The sequence below is a fragment of the Megalops cyprinoides genome, chromosome 23 (assembly GCF_013368585.1).
Source record: "Megalops cyprinoides isolate fMegCyp1 chromosome 23, fMegCyp1.pri, whole genome shotgun sequence".
NCBI lineage: Eukaryota > Metazoa > Chordata > Actinopteri > Elopiformes > Megalopidae > Megalops > Megalops cyprinoides.
In genome coordinates this window covers 21,964,003-21,991,354 of record NC_050605.1, presented here as the reverse complement: position 1 = coordinate 21,991,354, position 27,352 = coordinate 21,964,003, and the positions used below count along the sequence as shown (strand labels likewise).

Sequence of the window (27,352 nt, the reverse complement as noted above, 5' to 3'; positions counted from 1 at the left end):
CCTCACCTTCCACAGGTACACGCTGAGTATCGGCAGCAGTGTGACGCGTGTCTCTGCAAAGCCACGGGTGAAAACTGCTCACCCGCGCCGTCTCTGACAGCGCCGTGTGCGTGTATGAGATACGTGTTATAAATAGCTTTGTAATTAATAGTTTTCTCACACCGTTGATTTCTGGGTAGCGGTGTGTGGGGCTGTTGGGCTCCAGGGGTTTGTGATTCGTGCTTTGAAGCCAGATCTCTAACTGCCCCTCCCCTCCAACACACACGTACACACACACACACACACGCACACACACATGCGTGTACACGCACACTCACACGTACACACACACACACACACACACACACACACACGCAGGTTCGCGCTGAAGCAGGAGCAGGAGAAGCACAGGAATGCAGCCATGCTGTACGATAAGAGCCGGGAGCAGCAGCGCAAGAAGGAGGAGCAGCTACGGGCGGAGTCGGAGGAGAGGCAGAGGGTGGAGCTCGCCATGAGGAACCTGGAGCTGGAGATGAGGGCGCTCGTCAACAACATGAAGCAGGTCAGCCCTTACACAGCCAGCATCGTACAGCTCAGCCTTCAGACACTCACGCACTCACAGCTCAGCCCTCACACACTCACACACTCACAGCTCAGCCCTCACACACTCACAGCTCAGCCCTCACACATTCCACATATTTACAGTCAGACACAGTAAGCGGTTTTGTGGCAGCGTGGTGTGTAGTGAGAGTGATGCATTGTGGGTAGTCCGTGTCTGTGTGGTGACTGGTGGCCGTCCTGCAGCTGGAGGAAGACCGCAGCGAGGCCCAGCGTATGCTGAGCCAGGAGCGCAGCGCCCGGGCCCTGCAGGAGGGAATGCTCAGCTCCCAGCTGCGCAAACACAAGGAGATCGAGGAGGAGAACCGCAGAAACCTCAGCAAGAGCAGTGAGGTAAACGACACCCTCACTGATTACCCAGCCAATGGGGTAATGCCCTCACTGGTTTTATAGCCAATGGGGTAATGCCCTCACTGGTTTTAAAGCCAATGGGGTAATGCCCTCAGTGGTTTTAAAGCCAATGGGGTAATGCCCTCAGTGGTTTTAAAGCCAATGGGGCACTGCCCTCACTGGTTTTACAGCCAATGGGGTAATGCCCTCACTGGTTTTAAAGCCATTGGGGTAATGGCCTCACTGGTTGTGCAGCCATCCTTTTCAAGCATAGTTTTAAACCCCATTACTGTCACTTGTCCTCTGAAATTTGGGAGCTTCTTCATCAAAAGGAAAAAGCCACCATCTTTATGTAACATGACATTGGAGGCATGTAGCATCGACTGAATCATGTCTCTATACTGTGTCAAAGAGACATGATTCTGTACAGAGTCGCAGGAGAAGAACACTGCCGTGCGTGTGTGTGTGTGTTTGTTTGAGTGTGTGTATGTATGTGTGTGTGTGCGCGTGCATGTGTGTATTTGTTTGAGTGTGTGTGCATGCGTGTGTGGTGGAGTATGAGCAGCAGTCGCTAACCCCCCTCTCCCGCTGTGGTGTCCCGGGGCGAGTAGGCGGTGTCGCAGCTGTCGGAGGCGAGCGAGCGGGAGAGGGAGCTGCTGCAGCAGAACCGCTCGCTGCAGGAGGAGCTGGAGCGGGCCCGCGCCCACAGCCGGCAGGAGGAGGGCCGTCTCTCCGAGGAGAGCGAGGCCCTGAGGGAGCGGCTGGAGGACGCCAAGCGTGACCTCAAGCTGAACGAGGAGGCGCTGGCGCAGACCGTCTTCCAGTACAACGGCCAGCTGGCGGCGCTGAAGGCCGAGTGCTCGGTGGCGGCCGCCCGGCTGGAGCACGAGCGGCAGGCCCGCGAGAGGCTGGAGGCGGAGGCGGAGTCAGCGCGGGTGCGGCTGGGCTCCGCCCTGCAGGAGGCGGAGCGCAGCCAGGCCTTGCGGGCGGAGGCGGAGCGGACCCTGCAGCGGGAGCGGGAGGAGTGGCAGCGGGCGCAGGAGAAGGGGCGGAGCGAGGCGGCGGGCCAGCGCGAGTCCATCCACACGCTGTCCCAGCGGCTGGGCAAGGCCGAGTCCAAGGCCAACAGCCTGGAGAACGAGTGCCACCGCTCCACGCTGGCGCTCACCGAGAAGACCGTGCTGCTGGAGGCGGTGCAGCGGGACTGCGAGCAGGCCCAGGCCCGGGTGCGGGAGCTGGACGCCGCCCTGCTGGCCGAGAGGGAGCAGTGCAGCAAGGCGGCGGCGCGGCAGGAGGCGGTGCAGGAGCGGCTGGCGCGGGGGCAGAGCGAGAACATGCTTCTGCGGCAGCAGCTGGAGGAGGCGCACTGCAAGGGCGCGGTGAAGGAGCGCGCCGTCACCGACGCCCAGGAGCGCTTCGGCGACCTGCTGGCCAAGCTGCGCGCCGACAGCGAGGAGAGGGTGCACATGGTGGAGGAGAGGAGCAAGGAGCTGGTGGCCAAGAACGCGGAGCTCCGGGAGGAGGTGTACCGGCACGAGCAGGAGAGGACCGAGCGAGAGGTAGGAGCAGCCGGGCTAACGGTGACGGAGGCCGTCTGCGCGCCAGGGCAGAGAGCGCGATTATATTTACCGCTTTAATCCGATTCTCTCATCGCTCTGTTGATCTGTGAAGGCTACGGTGAGGCAGCTGCAGCAGGAGCTGGCCGACGCCCTGAAGAAGCTGTCCATGTGCGAGGCGTCGCTTGAAGTGAACAGTCGCTACCGCAGCGACCTGGAGGAGGAGAAACTTCGCCTGCAAAAGGACATGGATAGACTCAGGGGAAAGGTAGGGGGTGGGGCTCTCACTCAGGGATAAGGAGGGGGTGGAGCTCAGTCTTACTGTCAGTGCAACATGACATCTCAAAACCATGTGCTTGTAAATGACTATACAGAAGGGAGCTGTTTGAGCTGGTGAGCCCATTGTGGACTCCAAAATGTAGCAGCCGTCTGTGCTGTGAGTTTTAGTTTAACTGAAAGTTATGTACTATGATATTACAAATTCCAAGTTCAGTATGGTGATGGTGTATAAGAGATGATTAGTATGGTGAGGGTGCAGACAGGAAGTCGTTGAGTATGGTGAGCTTGCAGACAGGAAGTCGTTGAGTATGGTGAGCTTGCAGACAGGAAGTTGTTGAGTATGGTGAGGGTGCAGATAGGAAGTTGTTGAGTATGGTGAGGGTGCTGACAGGAAGTCGCTGAGTATGGAGACAGGATCACGGCTCTGTTTTTCAGCTGCAGGAAAGCGAGGACCAGTGTGTCCAGTCTGAGCGCCGCGTCCACAGCCTGAAGGGGGCGCTAGACGACAAAGAGCGCGAGGTCATCGCCTCGGCCCAGAAGCTGCAGGAAGTGCTGTCAGTGTCCGCCGCCACAGAGACGACCATCAAGCAGCTGGAGGAAGCAGTGCAGAGGTACACACACGCACGCACGCACGCACGCACGCACACACGCGCACGCACACACACACACACACACACACACGCACACACGCGCACACGCACACGCACGCGCACACGCACGCGCACGCACACACACGCACACCATCCAACTCTGTGTCGTCTGCTGCTTCTCTGCAGGCTGGAGATTGAGAACGCCCGGCTAGAAGCCGCAGCTAAGCAGCAAACCAACAAAATCGAGGTCCTGCAGAAAGGAGCCCAGGAGGCTGCAGCGGTGAGCGTGATGTTTTTTTTTTTTTTTGTTTCATTTTTCCATACTTACTAGTCACATAGCAGATCATAACATTTCCAACCACAGTTAGCAAAGTCTGTTAGCAGGTCAGGGGTGAAATTAAGATATGCAGATTATGTGTGTTTGGCACCAGAAATGAATGAAAACAGGAATCCTTTGAGTGTTTATAAATCCCAGAAATCATTGCCTGGTTTTTCTGTCAGAGCCAGTCAGTACAGGCCTGTGTGGTGTGTGTTCGTAGAAATACGTGGACGTACTTCAACGTTGTCATGAACCACACAAGTTCCTGCTGTGTGCATTATAATAAGATTTCAAATGAGCCACTTAAGATTAACTTAAATAAAAGACATTTAATCTTTTTACAGACATCAGAATCTTCACCTGATGGAAGGGTTTGTATTTACTTTGTAGTGATGCTGGATAATTCCTTTAGTGATCTGTTTCTGGAACTTCTTCGGAACAGTACCTACTTTATGATTGGTTCTGTTGTTAACAAATGTAAAGTAGAAATCTGGGTGTGGGTGTATTTGTTCTCAAATTCAAAGATATTGATTGGAAGACAGTCAATGCAGAGGGTTGTTGTGAATGTCTTTGAATTTGGATTTGTTTTTACTCTTTTTGGTGGTGGTGTAGTCAAATTTGACTGATTTCTTTTCATAAACACCTTTTCACATGACCTTCATGCATGTTGCTGTCCTCTAGATTTTAGACTGGTTTCTGGTTTCAGTTTTTGACCTTTCTGTAATAATAAGTCATGCACACGTGTTATGTCATAGCGTTTCTGTCTCTACTTCTACAGGTGAGGAATCGTTTGGAGGATTTGGTCACAGACCTACAAGGAGCTAAGATAAATTTGGAAGATCAGCTCAACCGAGAGGTTTGTCCCTGACTGTGTCTGTACTTATCTGTAGAGCGTAGCCCGCAGTGCTGAGAGCTGTAGTTTCACTGTGTGTAGACAACTGTGTGATTCTCCCAGGTACAGAAGCAGAGCATGCTATCCCACAATGCTGAGGGCTCTCATCAGCTCTGGGAGGAGGAGCTGAAGACCCGCTCCAAACTGGGTCTACGATTGGCCGAGCTGGAGAAGGAAAAGGGAGAGCTGTATTCTCAGGTAGACTGCCTCTGTAGCCCACCACCATGCCAGAACCAGCAAAAGTATGGTGATGTCTCCAATAAAATAACTATATCCAGTGTGTGCAATATCCAACATCATCATTTGCATCACTGTATTGAGTACAACACTTCGTCAGAGCCTTGTATTCTTGAAAAAAAGTGTCCCCTGAAATTCAGAAAAGCCCTGTACACGATGTTCTGTGGCACTTCAGCGTTACACACACCATGTTTATGCACTGGAGCATTGGTGGTGCTATCCTGCTCTGACTGCGCTGCAGATGGAGATTGAGAGGAAGAAGGCGAAGAAGATTGCGGAGCAGAAGAAGGCAGTGGACCAGAGACTGGAGCAGGAGATGAAGAGAAATACAGACCTGCAGAAAGAAATGTACAGGTGAAACACAGGGACATGTGCTGTACATTACTGCACTCTGTGTGGGGTTTAGAGGTATTGTTAAAAGTCTTACCATGCATAAAGACACGCATTGTACTTTAGTATTAGTATTATCACTGCCCAAATTTGTGGATCACTTCCCCTGGATGAGAGTGTGAGCTGTATCTGTGATGAGATTCTGATTGGTGATATTTCTGTGATGGAGCTCTGTGATTGGTGGGAGTCATATGATGGAGCTCTGTGAGTGGTGAAGTTTGTGTGAAGGAGCTCTGTGATTGGTGACAATGAATCCGTGTGATGGAGCTCTGTGATGTTTGCAGGTTGCGGACTCTGGTGAAAACAGCTAAGAAGAAGCTGCGGGATCAGGATGGTGGGGAGCAGGGCTCTCCTCTCAGCAGCTTCAGGGGAGAGAGACACCTGGACATGGAGGCCTCCGTCAGCAGGATGAAGGCCAGGGTCAGTGACCGCTGGTGCTTTTTATGTTGTTGGAGATCATTAGGAATTTGCACCCCACAGACTAACATCTGATTGAATCAAACCTTCAGTCTGGCTGCAGTTCAAGATAAATTTCGAATAGTTGAATATTGCACTAAAGGGCTAGTCATCATAACTGAAGCAGGCCAGCGCAGTTTGGGCTGATTTTGATGGTGGTTGGGCTGGCAGATGAGTTTGGGCCTGCAGGTGGGATGGGATTGATTTTGACTAAGGCAGGCCAGTGCAGGTGAGTTTGTGTTGATTGTGATGGCCGTTTGGTTTGATTGTGATGGCCGTTTGTGTTGATTGTAATGGCGGTTTGGCCTGCAGGTGAGTTTGTGTTGATTGTAATGGCGGTTTGGGTTGATTGTAATGGCGGTTGGGCCTGCAGGTGAGTTTGTGTTGATTGTAATGGCGGTTTGGCCTGCAGGTGAGTTTGTGTTGATTGTAATGGCGGTTTGGGTTGATTGTAATGGCGGTTGGGCCCGCAGGTGGATGAGCTGTCCATACAGCTGGAGAAGGAGGCCCTGAAGAGCAGCAGGCTGGAGGCGGTGAACACCGAGCTGAAGGAGCAGCTCTCCTCCCTCAAGACCCTGAGCAAGAGTCACGAGCGGCTGGAGAGGAGCAAGAGGCAGCTGGAGGAGGAGCTATCGGGCCTGCGCCGGCAGGTGGAGACCAGCATGCTGGACCAGAACCAAGCCGACCAGTACCGCCGCGAAACGGAGGAGCGAGCCAGGCAGGAGATTCGGCACAAACTGGAGGAGGTCAACCTCTTCCTGCAGGTGAGGCCCGCGCGCCTTTCCCCCCGACAGCGCGGGGTTCGTTTCCCCGAGTCTGGGCATTGACCCTGTGACCTCCCGGTGTACGTCACAGACGCAGGCCGCGTCCCACGAGGCTCTGGAGCAGCTGAAAGCGGCCAACGAGGCGAGCCTGCGCAGCCAGCTGGAGCAGCGAATCCGGGACCTGGAGGGCGAGCTGGGCCGGGTCAGGAGCAGCCAGCAGGACAGCCTGTCCCAGAGGGACTCCACCCACACCGAGCTGGAGCGGTACCGCCAGCTGTACGCCGAGGAGATGCGGCTGCGCAAGTCCCTCGCCGCCAAACTGGAGAGGTCAGGACCCGACTGCAGCCTGGCAGCTGCGTTTTCCCTACTTAGAATACATCACCATGCTGTACTAGTGCAGCTGGAAATAACATCTGTATCCCAGTTTGGTGAGCGTGTCACCACAGGACGCCGTTGTGTGAGAGGTTTGCAGTTTTTTTGCAGTAGCTTTCCATTTTTATGTCTTTCAATATTTCACAAAATATGTGTTGTTTAGCTCAAGTATTACAGGGTTGACTGATCCCTAATGATCCCTAATGAAAGGAGCAACCACAGAGTCTCATCTGGGGTTCAAACACAGGTCCCTGTGGCTCTGCACGCTAACCCTTACTCTGCCTGCCTCTGCATCTCGCACCTCCGCTCCAGCGCAGGACGTGGGGTGTGTCTTGCGTGCGTAACTCTGCCTGTGCCCCCGGCAGGTCGAACGAGCGGCTGGCGGAGGCCAACACCAGGCTGCTGAGCGAACGGCAGCGCAGCAAGTCGTTTATCGCCAGCAGCATCGTCAACGGCGGCCTGCCGGGGCCGTCCCTGGACGTGGGCCAGCTGGGCTCGGTGGGGGCCTACGGGGCCACCCTGGGGCCCCTCAGCAGGAGCCTGGGCCTCGGGGGCAGCTTCCTCAGCCCCATGGCCGAGTCGCAGAGCGGCAAGGTGGAGGCCTACCTGGCCAAGGTGAGCTACATCAACACCGCGCCTCTGTAGGAGAAACACTGGAGGAAAGGCCTGAGATTAGCGTGCAGAGTTAATGCCTGCACAGCTGCGTGAGTATGGGCTTTATGTCAACAGTGTCACGTGTAAGCTAGAGAGTGTATGTTTTCCCATTTCCTCATATTCTGTCACCCAGATAGTAACAGATGGTTGGGCAGTTCACCGACTCTTCACTGCAGGGACTTTTGATTTATAGAGCCATTACTTTTCTGTTTTTTGCAGAAAAAAATGCAGTTGAAAATGACCAGTTCTGTTTCTCATCTTTATCCAATGCATTTTTTTGTTTTTTGTATTTTGCTGTCTTGAAACACTTTCCCTCATTTGCTAACATTACTTCCACAGGTGCACACCTGCAGTAGTAAATGTAAATTGCGTTACCTCAATCAACAATAGTTGATTTATATTAGGCAAGAAATATTGTAATATCAAATTCTGTGAAATTGGAAAATCAAAATGACCGCATCTTGGATTAATACTGGCTAGAATGTAGTGTACATTTTTCCCCAAAAATGTTTCATATTTTTTAATATTACTAGCTTTGCTCTTTCTGTCCATTACAAAGTACTTAATATAACTTTATATCACAGTTTATTACAATTATATAATTGTGGTCCATAGTTCCTGTTAGTCAGTACCTGTTAGACAGTATTCACTGATAAAGAAAAAAAAAAATCAATTTACTGTTGTTTGTTTTAATATCATTGCACATTGGAAAAGTGGAAAAATTTTACATCCCTTTCAGAGGTATCTCCAAATCTACCTGGTTAGCTAGCTCATTCATTGTTAAGCTAATGAATCCATTTAGATTTCAGAATGTTACTGTAGCAACAGTATCCTAACAGGCTAGGTACTACTTTCATTGGCAGTTTCATGTAATTAACAATTTACTAATTACTAACTAATTACTAAAGTAATCTTAACATCAGCCAATTCGGGATCAGTTTTATAAAAGTGATATGGCGCCCAAAACCGGGGTATACGAAGAATTTGGCATATTAATAGGGTTTGATATATGAATGAGCGAAAGAAATAAGGTTTGAAAGAAGAGAAGAGAAAACTTGTTATATTTTTGTTTTCCTATCAACATCATTTCTTGGGGAATATCACATTATGTTAATTTTGAATCATGAACTCCATTTTATGAAACACATCATGTTATGTTGTGAGCTGAATATATCCCCTCATTTATAGTGTAAGTAGAGACCCTTGAGAGTCAACTTCTTATTTTGTTAAGATGATGATCACCTTTTACTGGGCATTTTTATGAAATCCTGTTTTGTAATTTGGCATGCTGTAAATTACTTACATTTTGAAATGCCCATTTCTTCATCAGAATGGAAGTTCTGTTGGCAAAGGCCAGTTCAATGATCCTGTCAGGAGTGGGGCACTAATTTACACTCAGTCAGGGAAGAACTTTAAAGTTATTTTTTCCAAAACATTTCATTACATACAATACTGATAAAACTAACTACTTTTTAAAAGATAAAGAAATTGTACACGTGTATTGTAAGACGAGGGCTGTAATGCTTTTTGGGTCTGTATTTTCAATCACCTTCAGCCACTTGGCAGCAGTTTAATGTTCTGGAATGCACAAAACTAAAACCGTATCAGTAAGTGAGTGATGTCCAGCTGTCCACTCCTGAATTTAGACTGAAACGGGGACAGCATTACATTACAGGGTTACCAGGTGTGTTCCAGAGAGAAAGTCTACCCTGCTTCTCCTGCGGGCTCTTTCCTCGCTGGTTTCTCTCTTTCTGTTTCCTGTGGCAGGACTCCGCACTAAACGCCTTGTGTTTCTCGCTCTCCTTCAGCTCCTAGCTCAAAAGTCTGTCTCTCACCTCTCCTCTCTTCAGCCAGATACATGACAAGGTGTGTAGCGGTGTGTGACTGACTGCCCCCCTTTTCTGTCCTGCACTTGTGACACCTGTGATCCTTTTTTGTGGCAGCTCTTACTCTCTGATCACCACACAGTAGGAGATGGAAATGTGTACCTAGGACTTTCCATCAGTACCAGCTTTAGGAGCTTAGAGGACCGGGCTCCATGGATGCAGGAGTGTGGCCTGTAAGGTGATCAGAAATTTTCATAGGAAGACCGAGAGAGGTTTTACAGAAGTAGATTAATGAACCTGTTTTTGTGGTCTTGTTCTTCTGTGAGAGGAGAAGTTTATTAAGGATAAAGTTAGTGCTGTAACGCCATAGGCAGTATGTCAGTGTGTGAGAGGTAGGGATTAGGGATTAGGGTGTGGTACTGGAGGGCTGCTTTTTGAGGCACTGCTATTGAATTATTCTGTCTGTAAATATACAGACTTGTGCAATTAGTGCTGGCATTTTTGTGCAAAATTATATCTCTTTCCATCCTTTGTTTTACTGTGAGTGAAGGCACAGCATTGATTATGTTGACTGGTTTAGTGCTTAATTCAGTGATTTGTTGCCTCGATGACCATGAATTATAAACACATTGTTCCATGCTCTTAGCTTCTTTCAGGGGTTGTTGCTTATCTCCTCTTGTTATTTGGGTCACAGCCTTGAAATGTCCTCAGTATACTGGTGTAAATTCTGCTGTCAATTCTTATATGATATTTAGGATACATTTCCCCCTAATGCGTGGGACCAGCCTGTGTCAGTTGCAAGGTCCCTGCCAACACTCTCTGTCCCTGTGAATCACACCTCCCCATGAAGGAGGGTACAGGCGGAAACGCGTCAGGCTTAGCTGTGATGTAGACACAGTGTATCATTCAAAGAATGATGGGATGTTCTCGTTACTGTGTGGGCTAAAACATGATGGGGTGATTGCAACAACCCCTTTCCCATTGGTTTGTTACTTTTCTAACCTTGTGATACCCTTTGCAAGGAGCATTAGACTTGTCTGGCTTTCACATGAAATCCTGGGAAAATCCTGTATTCTGTTAGGCATCATCTCCTAGATCCAGCTGTAGCGTTTTTTTCAGACTGTCCTCTAGAGACTAAACTACAACAGGGTTATCTCTGTTGCACGAGATGATCTTTTCAGCCACTGTATTTTTCAGTGACCCTCGTACTGTGAGGGTGTGTTTACTACAAGTTCCGTTAATAAGCACCCTTCCTGTTTGAGCAGGGAAGCAATTGGAAGTCTCAATATCAAGCGTAATTATTGCTGACTGAGAATTTTGTTATACGTCACGACGACAAATATCTTAACATATTTTTTACATTGGTAGGGTTAGTCTATGAGCATATTACATCAGTAATTCTGTCACGATAGCCTCTTTATGTGTACATTACTTTACAATGCATCCTAATTTAAATGATGATTTCACCTTTCACATGGTGATGCTTGATTTTTCCTTAACCTGAATATCGTCTCCCTGCTTAATGAAATTACCCATATCAATAAAAATTAGTTGTAGTATCATCATTGAAAGGCTGTAATATTACAAATATAAGGAGTTAAGGTGTGTGGTCAGCATTTATAACATGCAGTACCCTAGGCCAGTGTTTCTCAACCCTCTACTGGAGGACCCCCTGCCCTACATGTTTTAGATCTCTCCCTGCTCCAACACAGCTGATTCAAATGATCAGTTTGTTATTAAGCAGCTTCAGGAGAGGGCAGGGGGTCCTTCAGGAGAGGGTTGAGAAACACTGCCCTAGGCTGATTTCTGGGGTAGTGGGGGGAGGGGAGTCCTTAAGTATCTTCTTTACATTTGGAGCCCTTTGTCATACCTTTTGTCAGGCCATGAAAGAACTTTCTTGGGGCACAGGCAGTTTTGAGGTATATTCCAGCAGTGTGGGCTAATGAATTGGCAGTAGCTAATCTTTGAAGTTCATTTCAAGCGTTAGCAAAAATGGAGCATACCCATGAGTGTTCTAATGACTTCACAGGATTTAGGTCAATTGAGAGGCAATTAAGGTCAGCTAAACCCTGATACTCCTCCTTTGATAGTGTTGTATTAAGTAGGATTTAAGTAAACCACTACAAGGAAACTGTTGCAGTCGTCCCCAAAGAAGGGGATCATCTCAAGATCATCTCCTGCTTGTTGTAGTTTAAGAATTCCCACTGAGATCCCCTAAAAATCGTGTTAGCAGCATGCTACGTTAAGGTCCTTGCAATCACCCCAGTGTTTAGCTGGTAGAAGGGCTCTACATGCATGCTTTTCCTGTTTTTAAACTTGAAGTGTTTTGTGTGAAGCAGGTTTTCAGCTGTTTGCAAAATGTGGTCCTGAACAATATTCCTCTTTTGTTAAACAGCTCTCTTGCTGTGTGCTTAGCTGTGTGTTGCTGCTGGTTTTATTGACTGTGAATGTGTTTGTTTTTCTTACAGAAATGTAAGAGTCAGAGCATGTTAATAGCTTTTACTGTGAGGGGTGACATTTTTAATATCCAAGTTTCAGACCTTTAGCTGGTATCCATGGCCCTGCTTGCTGCTGTCCCATTCAGCTCATTACAGTGAAATTTACACCTGCAATAAGCCCATGTGTATGAGAGCAGCTGCAGTTGATTGTAGCACTACTGCAGAGCCACGGAGCAGTACAGCTTCCCTACACACCACCCTGCTCTGTGTTCTCTCCACCAGATGCAGAATGAATTGGAAAAAAACATATCAAGGGAGCTGGATGATGGTAAGTTTTTTTTTTTTTTTTTTTTTTTTTTTTTTTCCTTTTTTCCTGCAGCATGCTTCCTTTTGGTGTGGTATTTTTCCTATGCTGAGGGTAGTGTTAAAACTTAGTTCAGCGAGCGTTCGTGCAGCATGCACTGATCTCAGAACAGCATTTGATGGCCCGTGTCTCTGCCAGCTGCAGCGGAGCTGGAGGGGGGGTCGGCTCGTCTCCCACCCGTGGGTTCGGCCGCCGGGTCACAGAAGAATCTGGACCAGGACCCAGTGACCCGCGCCACGCAGCAGTACCTGGAGGTTCTAAAGAAGAACTACATGATCTGACACTACAGGAGCCTCCCTCCCATCCGGTTAAGATCCACATCAATATTACAGGAGCCACCCTCCCATCCGGTTTACGCCTACATGAGTATAACACTACCACCCGCTTTGGGTTTATTTATTGTGCTGGTAGGAAAGAGGAGCTGAAAACGAGGCACGTTGCACTTATTCACTCAGGAGAAAAAAGGTTTTTTTTTTTTTTTTGTTGTTATTATTGAAGCCATACGTTTACCATCACCATGGTGATGAACGGTTACATATGGAGTGCAGCTTCCCCAGGGCTGGTCCACTTTTAATCTTCTCCTTTTTGCTTTTTCCCTGAAATGGTTAGAGATTTAGTGCTTCAGTGTGTATACAGATCGGTTCTAAATATAAGCCAGATTCATGGAAAAAAAATGCAAAGCCTTTTGTCCTCAACAAAGAATGACGTATTTAAGAAAGCGCTACTTTTCGTATTACTCGCGTAACTTTGAGATGAGCTGCCCAAAACATTTTATGTCGTGAATAACAAAAAAATTTCTTAAATATGCCATTCTGAGGTCAGAACACTTTGCAGTGAGGTTGAGTCAGGTCCTGTGTCATTGTGAAATCTGATGTAGTTTTTGTCCGAAATGCATTTTTCACTCCAGGAGTATTATAATGTATGTTGAATATTATTGCCATGTTGACTGTTTTCTGTTACATCCGGTACCCGCCATAAAATGGTGCAATATGTTTTTCCTCAGTCTTCTTTTGTAATGACTGTATTAATTTCAGACGCCTGTTTTTTGTGAAACAAAAAGCAGAAGATTTACTTGAACAAGACACGAGATTGTCTGTTTATCCAGGGTATAGACATTTTAACACATGATTTTATTTCATTATTAAAGGTACCAACTTAACAAAAAGAGGACGTAGGAGCAGAAGGGGAATTATCGTATAGATGTAGTACACAGCTGTCTAATACCCAAAGGGACTCTCCTCTCCCGCACCAGTTCTGTAAGTGTGTAATTTGCCAGTTAAATTGTGCAGCATTGCAGTCTTTCACAGTCTTGGGAAATGGTATGGAGTGTACGTCTTAAGTGTTATCTTAGCAGTGCTGAGATGGTTGGGTTGGGGTTGACGCGGGTCAGTAATGAAATGGTGCTATTGCTGTCTGGAGAAGTTACACTCTGATTACGAGTCTCTATCGCAGAACCACTGTGACACCTCTGCCCTGGATCAATGCCACACTGAGATGGAGGGTAATTGTGAATGGTCAGCTTTGTTCTCCCTTGAATACCTTTGTATTTTTTAATTAAAGTGGTCTAAAACAACAGAACATGTGGGGAAGCTTGAGTTAATTCTGTGAGATGTTCCGTATGTTCAGCACTGCATAGATGTAACTAATTTAACTTTTTTTAAGTGTGCTTTTTATATTTGATTTTGGTTTTGGAAAAAGTATTTTTATTTGTGTGTGTTGTTTTAAAGCTCATTTTAAGCAGAATGCAGGCGTTGGTTGTTTTCAGCGGTGTAGTTTTGCTGTCGGATCTGTTTTTCGAATCGTTTATAAAGGGGATACGAGCCCGTGACCCACCCTGCTCCAGGACGTCGCCTCGTTTGGAGGTAGCAGGTTACGGCACAGCTCAGGATAGCGGGGCAATAGTAAGGTAAAACTCTGCTATCGTTGTATCTTTTAGCATCTTTTTTTCTAGATGCCACACACGGGAGTACACCGTTCTGTTTGCGTGAGGGCCATCTTTAAAATGACTCAAATAGGGCGACTCCTTATCTTTAAAGAATTCCCTAATCGCTGGGTCATTTCACTGTTTACTCCGTTCCACGTACAGAGGTGTCCTGACTTCTGACGTCTCGGACGGGAGATTAGGTACCCCGTAGCGTCAACAGAACATCACTGAGCAGCTTTCATCACCTGCACATCGGGAAAATGAAAGCCTGCAACCATCTGCATGCGACTGCCATTCAACTCTGGGACGAGTGCTCTCATGGATGAGGTAATTTGATGATGTGGTGATGACGTGTAAAATAATCAAAATATGGTTTTGGTCAAAAGTCTACTGTTGAGATGATACACATTTTTTTAATATAATGGGAATGCGCTCATTGTAGAGAATGGTTAATTAGGATGTACTTTGATGTCCCCACTTGCAAATCGAACAGTGTTTACTAGCAAATGTACAAGATGTATTCAAACTCAGTACTGTATGTGTACGTTTTGCCTCAAAGACTATGACACTTAGCCATTTCAGCATGTGCTGATAACTGGGTTTGTTTTGTACAATAAGGTCATTATATCCACGCAAATGTAAAAGGAAACCTTAAGTTTATTGTAGACATTAACAATACTCAACAATACTCTATTTCAACTTAGGTTCAGTGAAATTACAAAATGTACTTATGAAAATGCAAGGGACCTTGCTTTTGTTTAATGTGTAAGAATCCCAAAATAGTGCCACCATTTGATTAAATACAAAAAGTTCCCTCAAATCAAGATGCTGAACATAATTTAGCCTTTTTTACATTAATTTGATATTGGGCATTTTTATTTTGGTGTAGAATTTATGTAAGATTTTACCTCATAACAAAGATCAGAGAGAAAGTTCAGTTTTATTAAAATTATCCTAAAGCCTGTTTTATTTGTCCTGAAGAGTATATTTCAATGGATGATGAAGAGCATAAAAGGCTCAAAGGGAAAAACATTCCCATAAATTCCCACGGTGAATTTCCCATTTTGATAATTTGAGGATTTTGCAACCCCACTTCCTCCAGTGTGCTGATCATTATACAGAGCAGAGTGAGAACTAAAGGAAAGTTTCAGAACAAGCTTAAATTTGCCTGGAAAAGCCCAGCATGGTAGCAGCCAGCAGTAACGAGCTTTGCTGGAGAGACGGTGTGTCTGCGGCCGCTGCAGCGAGCCCGCTGTGACGTCAGCTACACGTGTTAGAATGTTCAGATATCGAACGTTCTATCCATGTTAGTCAATGGGACGCTTTGCAATGCAAAATCATAAATATCTTTATGCCTAAAATAATTGGGTTTTTTTCTAAACACAAAACCACACGCAAAGCAATTCCATACTAGCTGAAGGTATTGGCCAAGTTTCGCTGAAAAGCTGTAGGAGTTACTGTTCTTCCTATATTTTATCATTCCATCCGATTTTTTTGAAGATGAGATCTTTTTCAAGCCAACTTAATTACACTAAAGTAACAACCAAATTACTTGGCAAACAGGCGTGATCGGCGTCACATTTAATCAGGATGTGAAATGCACCTGACGACGGACCCCAGTTCCCTATGAATGCTAAAACATGGTACATTATCTGGCCCTCCTTTATATTCTGACGTCCTGTACAATTTCTCTAAACATGTATTTACACATGCTTACAAGAAACACAGTTATGTTTACTCAAATAACTGCGAAAATGATGCCAGAAATTTCAGATGGTCTGCCCTGGTTTACCTGATTATCTTTAAGCGCGCCCAGTATTATTCTGGATGCCTGACACACATACTATTAAATGTCTACATTACATGAGTTTCGAAAATGCGTACTCAAAGCTGTATGGTCACAACTATACTTTACAGAAATTAATCGAACACACACTTAGTTACATTAAAAAATTACAACCCCCCCCTCTCAGAAAGGGTAATAAAGTGAAGTCCTTTGATATGGAAATTGCAGAGCAGACGTCCTCCGAGCTGAACACCCTTCCGTGCTGCCCTGAAGCAGCTGCGGGGCAGTTCCTGGAGCCGCTCGCAACTGTCAGTGAACGACGGAGTTTAGAGGCTCAGCGCGAATGTTTCCCAGATCCAGAGCCGAATCCGTCTCCTCGTCGATCTCCCCGATCACGGCTCTGCAATGCGCGCATGAGAGAGATTAATATTGCACCAATCGTGCATGGCCATAACGGTTATTGTAAGGAAATTATCTGCCGTTTTCCCCTAAAAGATTGAATTAAATCATTAAATTATATTCATTAAATTAAATTCGAATTAAATCAACGAAGTTGCTGAAGTAAGGCAACTCGCTCAAAGCACTCACACGTTGTCGCCTCTGACGATGTACAGTCCGAGCACGACCTGTTCCACCCCCTGCGTGGAAGAGAACACCCTCTCGTGACTCTCGTCCAGAATCAAGTTGATGGTCTGATCAAATCCTTTCAGCGTCCCCTGGAGAAATAAGATCGTGTTATAGACTCTGAGTTATTAATGTTCATTTAAGCAAAATCTAGTTAACTGTAAATCGTACCACAATCATTCTTCCGTCCGACGTTATAATTGCCACAGTTCCTGGCGTTAAAGGGTTAAGAGAAATGGCGCGGATGGAGCCGTTGTTTTCAAGTACAGTACTCAGAGTGAACAGAAGTCCGCTCCGAAACAATTCATGGCGTTCAGAAATGGCAAGCTACGCGACTGTTTCATTGCAACTAGCAACTGATTAAAAACAAGTTTTAAACATTTAAACATTTTACGCATAAATGCTAATCGCTGAATAGACTACACTACGAATTAGTTACAGTAGCTAACTACTTCAGTGCTTAATGCGAGCTACTGGCTGGCCCCTTAAAATCACCCAAAAGCACGGAAGTCGTTTTATGTGGTGCTGGTGGTAAGTGACTAGCCAGCCAAGTTTGCCAGCCAGCTACGAACGTGGTCCATGAGTTCTACTCAGTAAATGTGTTAATACCAGCAGGCTAACTAGCTAACTAGCTAACTTACAAAACAGTTCCTGAAACTAAATTAAGCTGTGAGTAGTACTGGAATCTGACCTCTATGAACAACACTGTCGACATCATTCTTCGTCTAAACTCATTGCTTAAGTCGACATTACAAACATTAGCTGGAAGGCAAGCTTTATCGGTATGAGAAAGTAAACTTCTCCAGCCAAGGCCACGCACGGGCACCGGATCCAAGTCGTCACTTTCATTCATTCATTTCTTCAGCCCAAGTTTGCCCACGTCCAGTTCGTAGGCCATACAAATGTAAAGGATACGGTTGATGTAACTTTCAAGTGCAGTAGACATTATTTCGTATAATAAATTGATCCTCTGTTCCAAACCACGGCGATCGTGCGAGCTCCGTTAAACCGCTAGCTGCGTCAAACAGACGTCGAACAGGCAACAAAAAGAAGTACTTCCGGGTTGCGATTGTGGTGAAATTCGTCAAAATAAAGGTTCTTATTTACATGCTAAATGTGATTATATGCCTTTCAAATATGACGTCATTACTATAACCCCATCATATTTTGCAACTACAATATATACGATTATATTCTTGAACAATTTATTATATTGCAATGGTAGTCGCGCTATAAAGTTGAACTAACTTTCAATGTAAACTGGCAGACTTCAACATCAAATCTCATCCATTTAATCATAACTTCTGCTGAAATTTGACACTCCAAGTCTGACCATGACAAACAACAAATTGTGACCACCAGTGCAGAAATCCATGCAGTAGTTTTCCTGAATAAGGCAACACAAATACGTTAGCATTCTCATCAGTGCTAACTTTGCTCTCAAATACCAAACAATTTACCGCACAGTTTGCCCTTAGAATTTCAAATCGTAGTATATTGAATCAGTGTGCTGAAAAGCCTTAGCAGTGCAAATAGAGTTTAATTCAGAGGAATTTTCACAAATTTCTCTTCTGTTGTGTCTTTTGCCAGCATTGATATTGAACGTAAAAGTAGTTTTGCTGTTAATAAATAATATTTAATTGTGCAATATTTAAGATGGAAATCAAAATTAATCGTTCTCACCATTAAAAAATCTCTTTCTGCCTTTTAAATAATATAGAAATTGTATAAATAGCATTTGGACTATAAAATTTTAACCTTTCATGATTTATTAAAATTACATGCTTCTTAAATATGCATTCATATGTTACATATGCTTACATATGTTACATTAAAACCGCTTTTAATGATTTCCCGTTTTTAGTGAGCTTTTTGTCGCAACTTTTATTTTGACGAAAAATGTTGGAAACCGGAAGTCTAAGCGGCTAACAACGTTCGAACATGTTTTTCTTCCGGCAGAGGAAAGCACGGCACACCAGAAGGGACAAACCAGACAAATTTAAGCGAAGTTTTTTTGAGTGAAAATTTTAAATATCTTGAGTGCCATCCTCTTCATTCAAGTTGAACTTTCATTTATTTATTTATTTTTGGTGAAACGAGTCAATAAGTTAAGCTTTGGCTGTTATCTCGCCTGGCCAGTTTGTGAGGTATCTGTCTGTATAGCGATGACTAAGGAGATTGTTATTTTATATTAGAATAGAAGAAAACAGAAGCAAAGCAGAATTTTTTATAGTTTTATTTTAAATCCATTAACGTCAAATCATCTTGTTTAAATGACTAAAGATACATTCGTCAACCATTTACAGTATTGTTATTAGCCCACAATTATATATAAACAACTCCACAGACTGGGTCTTTCGGTCCACTCCTGATCCTACTGCTGCTAGGAAAAACAAACAACCAAAAAAAAAAAAAAGATAAGATAAAAGTTAGGGATCATACCCATACCTATACCTCTGCTGCCCCACACGATACACCTGATTTCATTACATTAGGAATTAAAATTTGTTTCTGAATTAAAGTGCAGGATCGAACTGATCTCTCTCTGTGCTGTGGCGGCAGGCTGATTTAAACTGAAACAGACACAAGAGCAGGTTGACAGTACCACACGGTGTCCTGAGCTCGTACACACTGAGGAAGACACAGATATTCCCTGATACATCTTTTAAATTCCCTTGTCAGTTAAACACAAAACAACACTGTACATCTAAATTGTTATATGGGGGGAAAATACAACTGGAAAATAACCAAGTAGACTGTTTTTCTCTTATGAATTACATGTTTTTTTTTTTTTTAATTTAGTGGTTGATTGGTGTGGCATGACTGGTCACCTGAGCCAAGGCTACACGAAGTGTCCATTACACAAGATGCAACATGCCTGTTCCACACCACTGAGCTTATACTGCATTGAGAAAAGGTGAGTTCTATTCTCCTCCCTTGTTTTGCTTGAGAGCCAGGGGTTACGGGTATTAATCCTAAGGAAATTCAAGGGGGAGTGCAAACTGCAGCTTTAAAAAAAAAAAAAAAAAAATCATAACCCCAGTTCCTTTTGATTTTTAGCAGTGTTGTTCCGATGTTGTATATTTGTGAATGAATAATATAATAACATCCTCATGCTGAGAAAAGTGACACGTGTGTCACTGTATAGCATGCGCACGCTCTAACTGTAAAGGCACAAAGTGTGTTGAATCCCTCATGGTGTTACATGTCCAGAACAGATTTGTATTTAAACCTTCAGCCAACTCTTAATGACCGCATATACTGCTGCTTTTAAGCACTTCTGCAGAGTGTGGCGGTAGTGAGCTTGGGGCTAGAACGGGGTACAATGCTATGGAGTATGCAGCTACCAGATATGTAATCATAAAGGGCGGACTGCCTGCAAAGAAAAACTAGGCTACTTTCTGTGGAGGTTCGTGACTTGAAAAGCAGATCAGAACTGCCAGGGCAGAGACAGCAAACCAGCAGGTAACAGAGCGATGTAACACACCAGGTAAAGCAGAAAGACAAAACCGGAACACAAATGCAACTTTGAGAAAGGAAATAATAATAATAATAATAAAAAAAAACATACTGCATGTCGTCAACTGCATTTTCCTCTCGTGTAGGACAGGTAGGTAGGTGGACGAAAAAAATGACATGATGAAATTTTTTTTTCCTCTAAGCAGCATTAGAACAACTTGTAGCTAAAAGCACAATAAACTTAGCCTAAATAGCATGAAACACATTTGGAAATACGTGTCAACAGGCAGAAATAATTAGCCACATTACTGACAGTAAAACTTAACACAGAACAGCCCCTCTGCTATTGGATCCACTACCTGAGATCAAAGCACAGGAGACGCACTCCAATACGCTCTGTGAGGACGTGGGTTTCAGACACCAGCTGCTGCCAATCTGACCCAAAGTACTCAGTCCCGACTGTCCAAAGAGATCTTTCACATTTCGATTGTTATGTAAGCAGAATCTGTACCAGTATGACATAACAGACTCCACAACAATAATAAGTAACTGAGAACGAATCTGCAGAGATCAGAACAGGGTCTGTTTGGGAGGCATATTTCAGAGCCTAATCAAAGCAACTCGGCCCTAATTGACATTTGAGGGAATGACTTCAGGTCATATGTTGACTTTAGCTCTGACATAGCCCAGACCACCCACCCATAATGCAGATTTAATGTGTCTTTACGCTCTTTCTTACACATTCAATTAGGAGGGCTATTCACTTTCTGGATGAAAGTAAATACATAATTAGTCATGTGATAGCTGCTACTGAATTTGGGGCTGTGAAGGCCTGTTTAGAGAGGACAGTCTGTCAGCCAGGTTCTTTGAGGGCCTCACAAAGCATATTATGGTCTACGCTGTCTAGCTTACCTGGGGAGTTGCTATAGGAATGTCCCCATGCTACTACTAACGGAAAAAAAAACATTTTTCGGTGATCATAATTCTATTTACATTGCACTTTCATAGCTTACATTTTCATAAACCTTGTTATTTTTGTTTATTTTACATATATATTTTACTGTCAATATAAAAATGTGTTCCAACTCAATTATAACACAATCATGGAAACAAACATTATGTAGTGCAGAAGCAAGAACCTAGTGAGTGTGTGTCTTCTACATTAAACATTCTGAACAGAAAGCAAAAAAGATGTTCATGGACTGATTTATCAGTAGTACCTGGCATAAAGCTTTAAAGTTTGGATGCTTGACAATAATATCCATTTAAAGACTATATGATTCTAACTAAAGGATTCATATTTCAGCCAATATGGACAGAAGAGCATCTCTCAAAAAGAAAACATTAATCTGATGATCAGTCCCTTACAGAGTGCGAGTTAATTTTGCAAACTTCTGTTATTAAACATGTGACACACTTACACACTCAGGTGTATTTCAGCAACACCTCCGGTTACTTCAGTGAATGAGGGCTGGTGATGAAAGAGGCGGTTTTATACACATTTTAAATTGAACATATTAATTATGTCCATTGCTGAGCTATTGCCACTTCCTATGGTATTTGGCTGTTATGTTTATAGAGAGGAGATAACATGAAGCAGTAAACGTGGTTAAAACTCCCCCCCCCCCCCCCCCCGAACCAGAAATGGTTACTGAAACGTATTTCAAACCATGAACCACACCACCTGAATGAGAGACGTAGTACCCGCTGTGGCGGCCCCTCTAAACGGATACGTGAGGCACTGAGGCTGAGTGAATGTCGGATTGCAACTGAGAGAGGAGGAAGCAGACAAGAGAAATACACCTCAAGCCACCTACAGGCCCGGTCCTGGTTTGTAGAAGCCCTTAGATACCACAGTCAGAACAAGCCAGAGTAGCAAACTTGTATTTTGCTAAAAAGACATTTCTGCCGAGGTATGAAACAGTCAGACATCTTAATTCTAGCACACACAGTGATTCACATGGAGAATCTCTGGTGGCACTAACGCTGATGCTGTAATAGCAATGACCATAATCATGTTTGCTTTACTACATGTGAGACAAATGGTTCAAAGAAAGTACAAAAATATTCTCGAGCATACTTTAACCCCCAAGACAGTATGACACTTGTTTAGCTGGCTTGGCCGACTACAGAGAAACTGCATTGAACTGATTTTGTTTCCATTTGGTATTAACACTAGTATTTTCAAAGTGACTATAAATGTCACATTATGACATAATTACTCTGTAATGGAGTCTGATGAAATATATGTGACAGTCTGTCATGAGTACTCAAAATGTGTTAAATGACCCAACACCCTAATGTTACCCTTTCTTCAGAGTCTGTGGGCACTCTAGTATGGAAAAGAATACCCAACTTGTACCACACACAAATCCCAAATCCACATTCCTCAATTTCAGTACAAACAAGAACTCTGAAGTCGCCAGATGAATTACAGAAAGTGAACAGAAGGAAAAATACTGTGAAAATGACACAGGAACTAGAAGAAACCATGGAATGAGCTGCCTGAGAAATACTAAGAGATGAGCATACGCTGAAAAGGTACTTCAGGATCACACTGTACTGAGATCAGTGCCTACGTGCAGTCTGGTCTCCTTGTTACAAATCACGCTGTATCAGAATTCTGTCTCACACAGGAGAGAGGGCACTAAGTGATGTTGTAAAACAGGGCAGAGTTTTTCATTGTTGTCTTTTTTCAAATATTATTAGTGTTTACTAAAGAAAAATGTAGGGGAAAGTGCTTTTTAATAGGTAACGTTAACCTGAAACCAGTATGAGGCTTTGCTCTTCTGGGGCACACCAATATAAACAGGTATACCTTCCTGAACACAGGTGTGGAAAATGTGTAAACTGTGCTTAACCAAACAGAAAAAATGCTGGAATGACAATCATGAATCATAGTAGGTTACATTCACCTGTGCTGTACAAGTTTGAACTGCACCTGACTGGAGACCTGCTGGAAGGACACTTTAGGTCTTTGAAACCGTTAAATTGACATCATTTGTGTTTATTTTCTAATATTCTGCTACTGTATATGTGAGGAACAGGATAAAGGTTGCTTTTTGTGGGTCAGTCAGTACCCATGAGGTGGCGTGAGGAGGTTTGTGTGTACAGTGCGTTTTTGTGACATCCTTTTGCATGGCACGTTGAAGTTCCTACAGACCAGATGAGGAACGATCTCCTGTCCGGGTTCCCTGCTGGAGAAAAGAGTCATGAACGCTGGGAGCCGTTCTGGGCATCTGTGCTGGAGTCGCCTCCCTGGGCCGGTTTAGGACAGCTCTGCCAGCTGTCTCTCTTACTCTTGTCTTCCGGATTTGTGTGGCTACAGTTTCCGAAAAGAATACCGCAGGAGGCTGGAGTCGCCTGGCGCTGGGAGGGTTCTGGCAGCGGGACCAGTTCATGTCCTCATAGGTCACCAGGCCACTCTCCCTGTAGGAGGTTGATGCTTAGCTTGTAGAGGGGTCGGTCCGTTTCTCAAAATCCCCTCGGTGGTTTTACCTGTAGTAGGTCCAGCCACGGCCTCCCTGACTCAAAGCGTCAGACCGAAGGGCAGGTGTGTGACGCTCCCCTCTGCGGCCGCCTCACACACCTCCTCGTGAGGACGGCGAGCGGTGCGGGGTGTTGGTGTGAGGGCGCGGCCCCTCAGTACATGTCCCTGTAGATCTCCTGCAGGAGCGGGTGCAGGGAGGTGTCCTCCGTCTTCTTTATCTCCTGCACCAGCTGCGCGTGCTCCGTCACCAGCTGCCGCAGGTCGGCCAGCTTCTGCAGCAGCTTGGGGAAGAGGAAGGCGTCGTCCGGGTGGTTGGCCTGCAGGTGGAGCCGCAGCACCTGCACGATGCTCTCCTGCATGCGCTCGATGTGCGGCACGTTCACCAGGCCCGGCCGGTCTGCGGGAGAGAGGAGAGCTGTTACAGAGGACGGCCATCGATGAGCCGTTATGCCTGCCCTTGAAAGCTCCAGAGAGCTTCCCGTAGGCAGTTTCAGAGGACTGGCCTTGACAAACAACCACACTGCTGTTCAGAACACAGGCCTTCACAGTCACAATGCTGAACAGAACACAGGCCTTCACAGTCACAATGCTGAACAGAACACAGGCCTTCACAGTCACAGTGCTGTTCAGAACACAAGCCTGCACAGTCACAGTGCTGAACAGAAGACATTGCTTCGCAGTCACAGTGCTGGTTAGAGCACAGGCCTTCACAGTCACACTGCGTGTCAGAACAAAGGCCTTCATAAAGAGCCTGTCAGCTGGTGTCATTTGAGGGCAGACGTGTTCTACATCAGTATTCAGGGGTTACTTTTGGGGATTGTCCCAGAGAAGCTTTAAATAAACTGTAATAGATAATAATTGCAAAACTGTATGCAATGTTCTTTTAAGTATTTCATAATATGCCTTTTCAAAATAGCTATTTTCTTGGAGGAGAAAAGTTATCTCTGGAGAGAAAGGTTGCACAAACCTCCCCCAAAATGTCCCTGTCATTCCTCCATTGCCAGGAAAAAATGCCCTTTGCATGATACTACAATATATCAAAAGGGGGGGCATTTTGGAACTTATAATTATTTTATAATAACTTGCCTGGTAATGAAACAATGACAACTTTTGAACATTTTCAGAGCCAAACGGTTACAGGATACAGGTGAAAGGGTACAGTTTGCCTGTCTAACACACATGGCAGTGTAGCATAGCGGTAAGGAGCAGAGCTTGTAACCGAATCGATTCCCCACTGCGGCACTGCTGCTGTACTCTTGGGCAAGATTAACTTAACCGAGAATTGGCTCAGTAAATACCCAGCTGTATAAACAGATAACTGGATATGAGCATCTGCTAAGCGCCAATAATGTAATGTAATGTGTATGAACATTTCCAGAGCCAAGAGGTATTTGACAGTGACCCCCGGGGGGGGGGGTCCAGCCTACCTCCGCAGCAGATGATGGCAGCCACAAAGAGAGCCAGGTCGCTGTCGTCCAGCTCCAGGGCGTTGAACTTCATGGCAAACTGGAACTTGGGCTCCATCATGTCGCTGAAGGGCCGGCGCAGGCTCTTGAGGAACTCGCGGGTGATGAAGCCGTTGCCGTAGGCGACCAGCAGCCCGTCCTTGTTCATGCAGGAGGCCAGCATGGCGAACATGGCCTCGTAGACGCCGTACTTGAGCAGGGTGACCTGGTCGTTGAGGTCCAGGCCGGAGAAGCCCGGGACGGACTTGGCGAACTCGGTGAGCTCGGTGACGGTCTGCACGGAGGTGCACTGGCAGCAGTGGAAGATGCGCACCTCCGCCTCCTTGTTCTGCAGGGTGTCCGAGTTCCCCACCAGCTTGGCCACCAGCGTCTGCTCCGCCAGCTGCAGCGTGTCCATGTCGTGGATGACGAAGGGCTGCCGGGGGGTAGCACAGGAGACTGAATCAGGATCAGTGCGACAATAAAGACACATGGACCTACTTATTGAGCTCTGTCTGTGAGGGGGGCGCAGGGGACTGAATCAGGATCAGCAAACAGTGAGGACACATGGACACAGACACTGAGCTGTCTCTGCAAGGGAGCCCAGGAGACCGAATCCGGATCAGCGTACAATATGGACACACGGACACGGACGGACAGACATCTTTGTCAGGAGGCACAGGTGACTGACTCAGGATCAGCACCCAGTGAGGTCAGTGCTATCAGAAGCACAAAGTGATGGTGGAATGAAAGAGACATATTCCATTCTAACATCCAACTGGATTTTGTTAAAGTGAAAAAAACTCAATGGGTCAGGAAGCAAGACCTCCGTACATTCCTGAAACATCATGGGTACTGTAGGTTGAAGAAGGAGAATATGCAAACCTGATGCATAACTACTGAAAGAAAAATGGTGTTAATATAGCTTTTAAAGAATATTACTATAATTCACACAGGATTTTTTTCCTATCCCAAAGTTATAAAACCAGGGCTCATAGGGTTTATACCCTCTTTGTCCTACAGATGTCCCCATTTACACTTATCAGACAAGCGAGAATGAGGCTGAGCTTCATTTTTGAATCATTTTCAAAGACAAGAAAAGACAAAAACCTCTCTCTTATCTAATCAACAGTCCATTCCTAGAAATGAAGCCATGTCTCGCTAAACATCGAGATTCCTCAAACACACATACAACTTGTCAAAGGCTTACATTTCTTTATAGCCGTTTTCTCCCCTGAGATGCATGGTGACTTGGTCTGTGTAAGGATTATTTACATGAATACATGTTTGGGACTGTGCCGCTCTACACACTCCACACACTCAGCCCGAATTAGATGGGCGGGGCCAAATCCACATACAGCCTGTAATGTTTTTGACAATCAAGTATCTACAGGCAGAACATGCCTACGTTTGTGCCTGTTGCTGACTACGCAGAAATAGACCGTTTTGATTCCGGCCCCTTTCCTTTCCAGCTTTTCCGCAGCTGAGAGCAGATGTGTTCAAGTTAAATGCAGAGAACGGGTCAGGTGGTCAGGGAATAAACGCGATGTGGGAGGCGTTCGGTGAGTTTATTCACAGGTTTTACGAATGGGAAGAAGAGAAGAAGAGAAGGATTTAACGCAGAATACCCCCATCCCCAGCAGCAGAGCTTCTGGCCTTTGAATCTCTGCAGCCGTTGTCTTCCGAGACAGGAAATCTGGGTAATAACTTCTACGTAATATGTCCACTTTTCTATTTTTTTTTTTTTTGGAAAAATAAATTAAAAAAACATGCTACAACAAGAGGGCAAAGACTGGAAAAATGACAGCAATCACTGTTTCCCTTTTCCATTCTCAGAGTTCCTGAATATAGTATAATGTGCAGTTCCGATATAAAGTGCCTCCCTTCTGTATAATATACAACACACGAAACCAACAAGAACCAGGCCACCTCACTCTAGATCACCATAGGATCGCATAGTTTATCAAGCTTCAGCCAAGGGTCTCACAAAAGCAGCATTGGATACTACACACCACAGCCAAGGAAGTAACAGATCGGCAGAGGAGGGAGCCGAGTCCTGACCCCGGTCTCTGGCTCTCCATCCCTTCTCACCCTCATCTCACACCGAGCTCCTGCAGCTAAAAACCCCTGGCTTTATCAGAAACCTCCCCCACAATGCACTCTGCCCAGCCCCCAGCTCTAATAATAGGAGGGTGCTCAAGTGCCGCACTGAGGAGGAGATGACTCTCCAAAGAGACAGCCCTCTGAAGCTCCGCAATCGTTCGTGACTGTATTAAACACACTCCCGTCTCTCTGTGGGCCTCGGAAGCCCATTGAATGCAAAAGTCATTATGTGCAATGTGAGCAGCTGTGTGGATGGCCACTCCCCCACATGCTAGAAGAAGCCAAGTGACATTGAGACATCATGGCTGGCTGTACGGTTCCCTGCCCACGCGACAGCTGAGAAATATGCACTACACGCACACATTTACTCTCGCACGCACGCACGCACGCACACACACACACACGCTCACACACACACAAACGCATGCATGCTTTTAGCTAATCTACGTGGATCGAT

At 45.5% G+C, this 27,352-nt stretch overlaps 3 protein-coding genes across 4 annotated transcripts in view; 1 reads left to right on the top strand and 2 right to left on the bottom strand.

The window, feature by feature from the left end:
- Positions 1–13,624, top strand: part of si:ch211-272n13.3 — a 33,960-nt gene extending 20,336 nt beyond the window's left edge. Inside the window, exons 29-44 of the mRNA XM_036518507.1 lie at positions 358–541; positions 784–930; positions 1,539–2,486; positions 2,599–2,751; positions 3,198–3,373; positions 3,539–3,632; positions 4,016–4,042; positions 4,450–4,527; positions 4,627–4,761; positions 5,042–5,154; positions 5,475–5,610; positions 6,120–6,410; positions 6,502–6,737; positions 7,148–7,397; positions 11,983–12,028; positions 12,203–13,624. Of these exons, the coding sequence (XP_036374400.1) occupies positions 358–541; positions 784–930; positions 1,539–2,486; positions 2,599–2,751; positions 3,198–3,373; positions 3,539–3,632; positions 4,016–4,042; positions 4,450–4,527; positions 4,627–4,761; positions 5,042–5,154; positions 5,475–5,610; positions 6,120–6,410; positions 6,502–6,737; positions 7,148–7,397; positions 11,983–12,028; positions 12,203–12,345 (3,157 nt within the window). The 3' untranslated portion in view covers positions 12,346–13,624. The remainder of the gene's footprint in view (positions 1–357; positions 542–783; positions 931–1,538; positions 2,487–2,598; positions 2,752–3,197; positions 3,374–3,538; positions 3,633–4,015; positions 4,043–4,449; positions 4,528–4,626; positions 4,762–5,041; positions 5,155–5,474; positions 5,611–6,119; positions 6,411–6,501; positions 6,738–7,147; positions 7,398–11,982; positions 12,029–12,202) is intronic.
- A 1,090-nt stretch (positions 13,625–14,714) lies between these two features.
- Positions 14,715–17,429, bottom strand: LOC118770348 (U6 snRNA-associated Sm-like protein LSm8). Its single transcript, XM_036517956.1, has 4 exons — positions 17,314–17,429; positions 16,570–16,610; positions 16,363–16,490; positions 14,715–16,174 (listed from the first exon to the last, which is right to left on the bottom strand). The coding sequence occupies exons 1-4, from the start codon at positions 17,342–17,344 to the stop codon at positions 16,084–16,086; spliced, it is 291 nt and encodes a 96-aa protein (XP_036373849.1). The 5' UTR covers positions 17,345–17,429; the 3' UTR covers positions 14,715–16,083.
- A 4,080-nt stretch (positions 17,430–21,509) lies between these two features.
- LOC118770098 (peroxisome proliferator-activated receptor alpha-like) overlaps positions 21,510–27,352 on the bottom strand; it is a 32,312-nt gene continuing 26,469 nt past the window's right edge. For both annotated transcript variants that reach the window (XM_036517520.1, XM_036517521.1), the window contains exons 6-7: positions 24,775–25,228; positions 21,510–23,744 (exon numbers count right to left, since the gene is read on the bottom strand). In XM_036517520.1, coding sequence (XP_036373413.1) covers positions 23,500–23,744; positions 24,775–25,228 — 699 coding nt within the window. In that variant the 3' untranslated portion in view covers positions 21,510–23,499. The remainder of the gene's footprint in view (positions 23,745–24,774; positions 25,229–27,352) is intronic.

Bases quoted from the DNA above. Each gene is read 5' to 3' on its own strand.
- LOC118770348 (XM_036517956.1), bottom strand. From the start codon at position 17,344: ATGTCTACTGCACTTGAAAGTTACATCAACC. The intron at 16,611-17,313 runs GTATCCTTTACA...CTTTAACGCCAG, and splicing joins ACTTGAAAGTTACATCAACC to GAACTGTGGCAATTATAACG. The intron at 16,491-16,569 runs GTACGATTTACA...TTATTTCTCCAG, and splicing joins CGGACGGAAGAATGATTGTG to GGGACGCTGAAAGGATTTGA.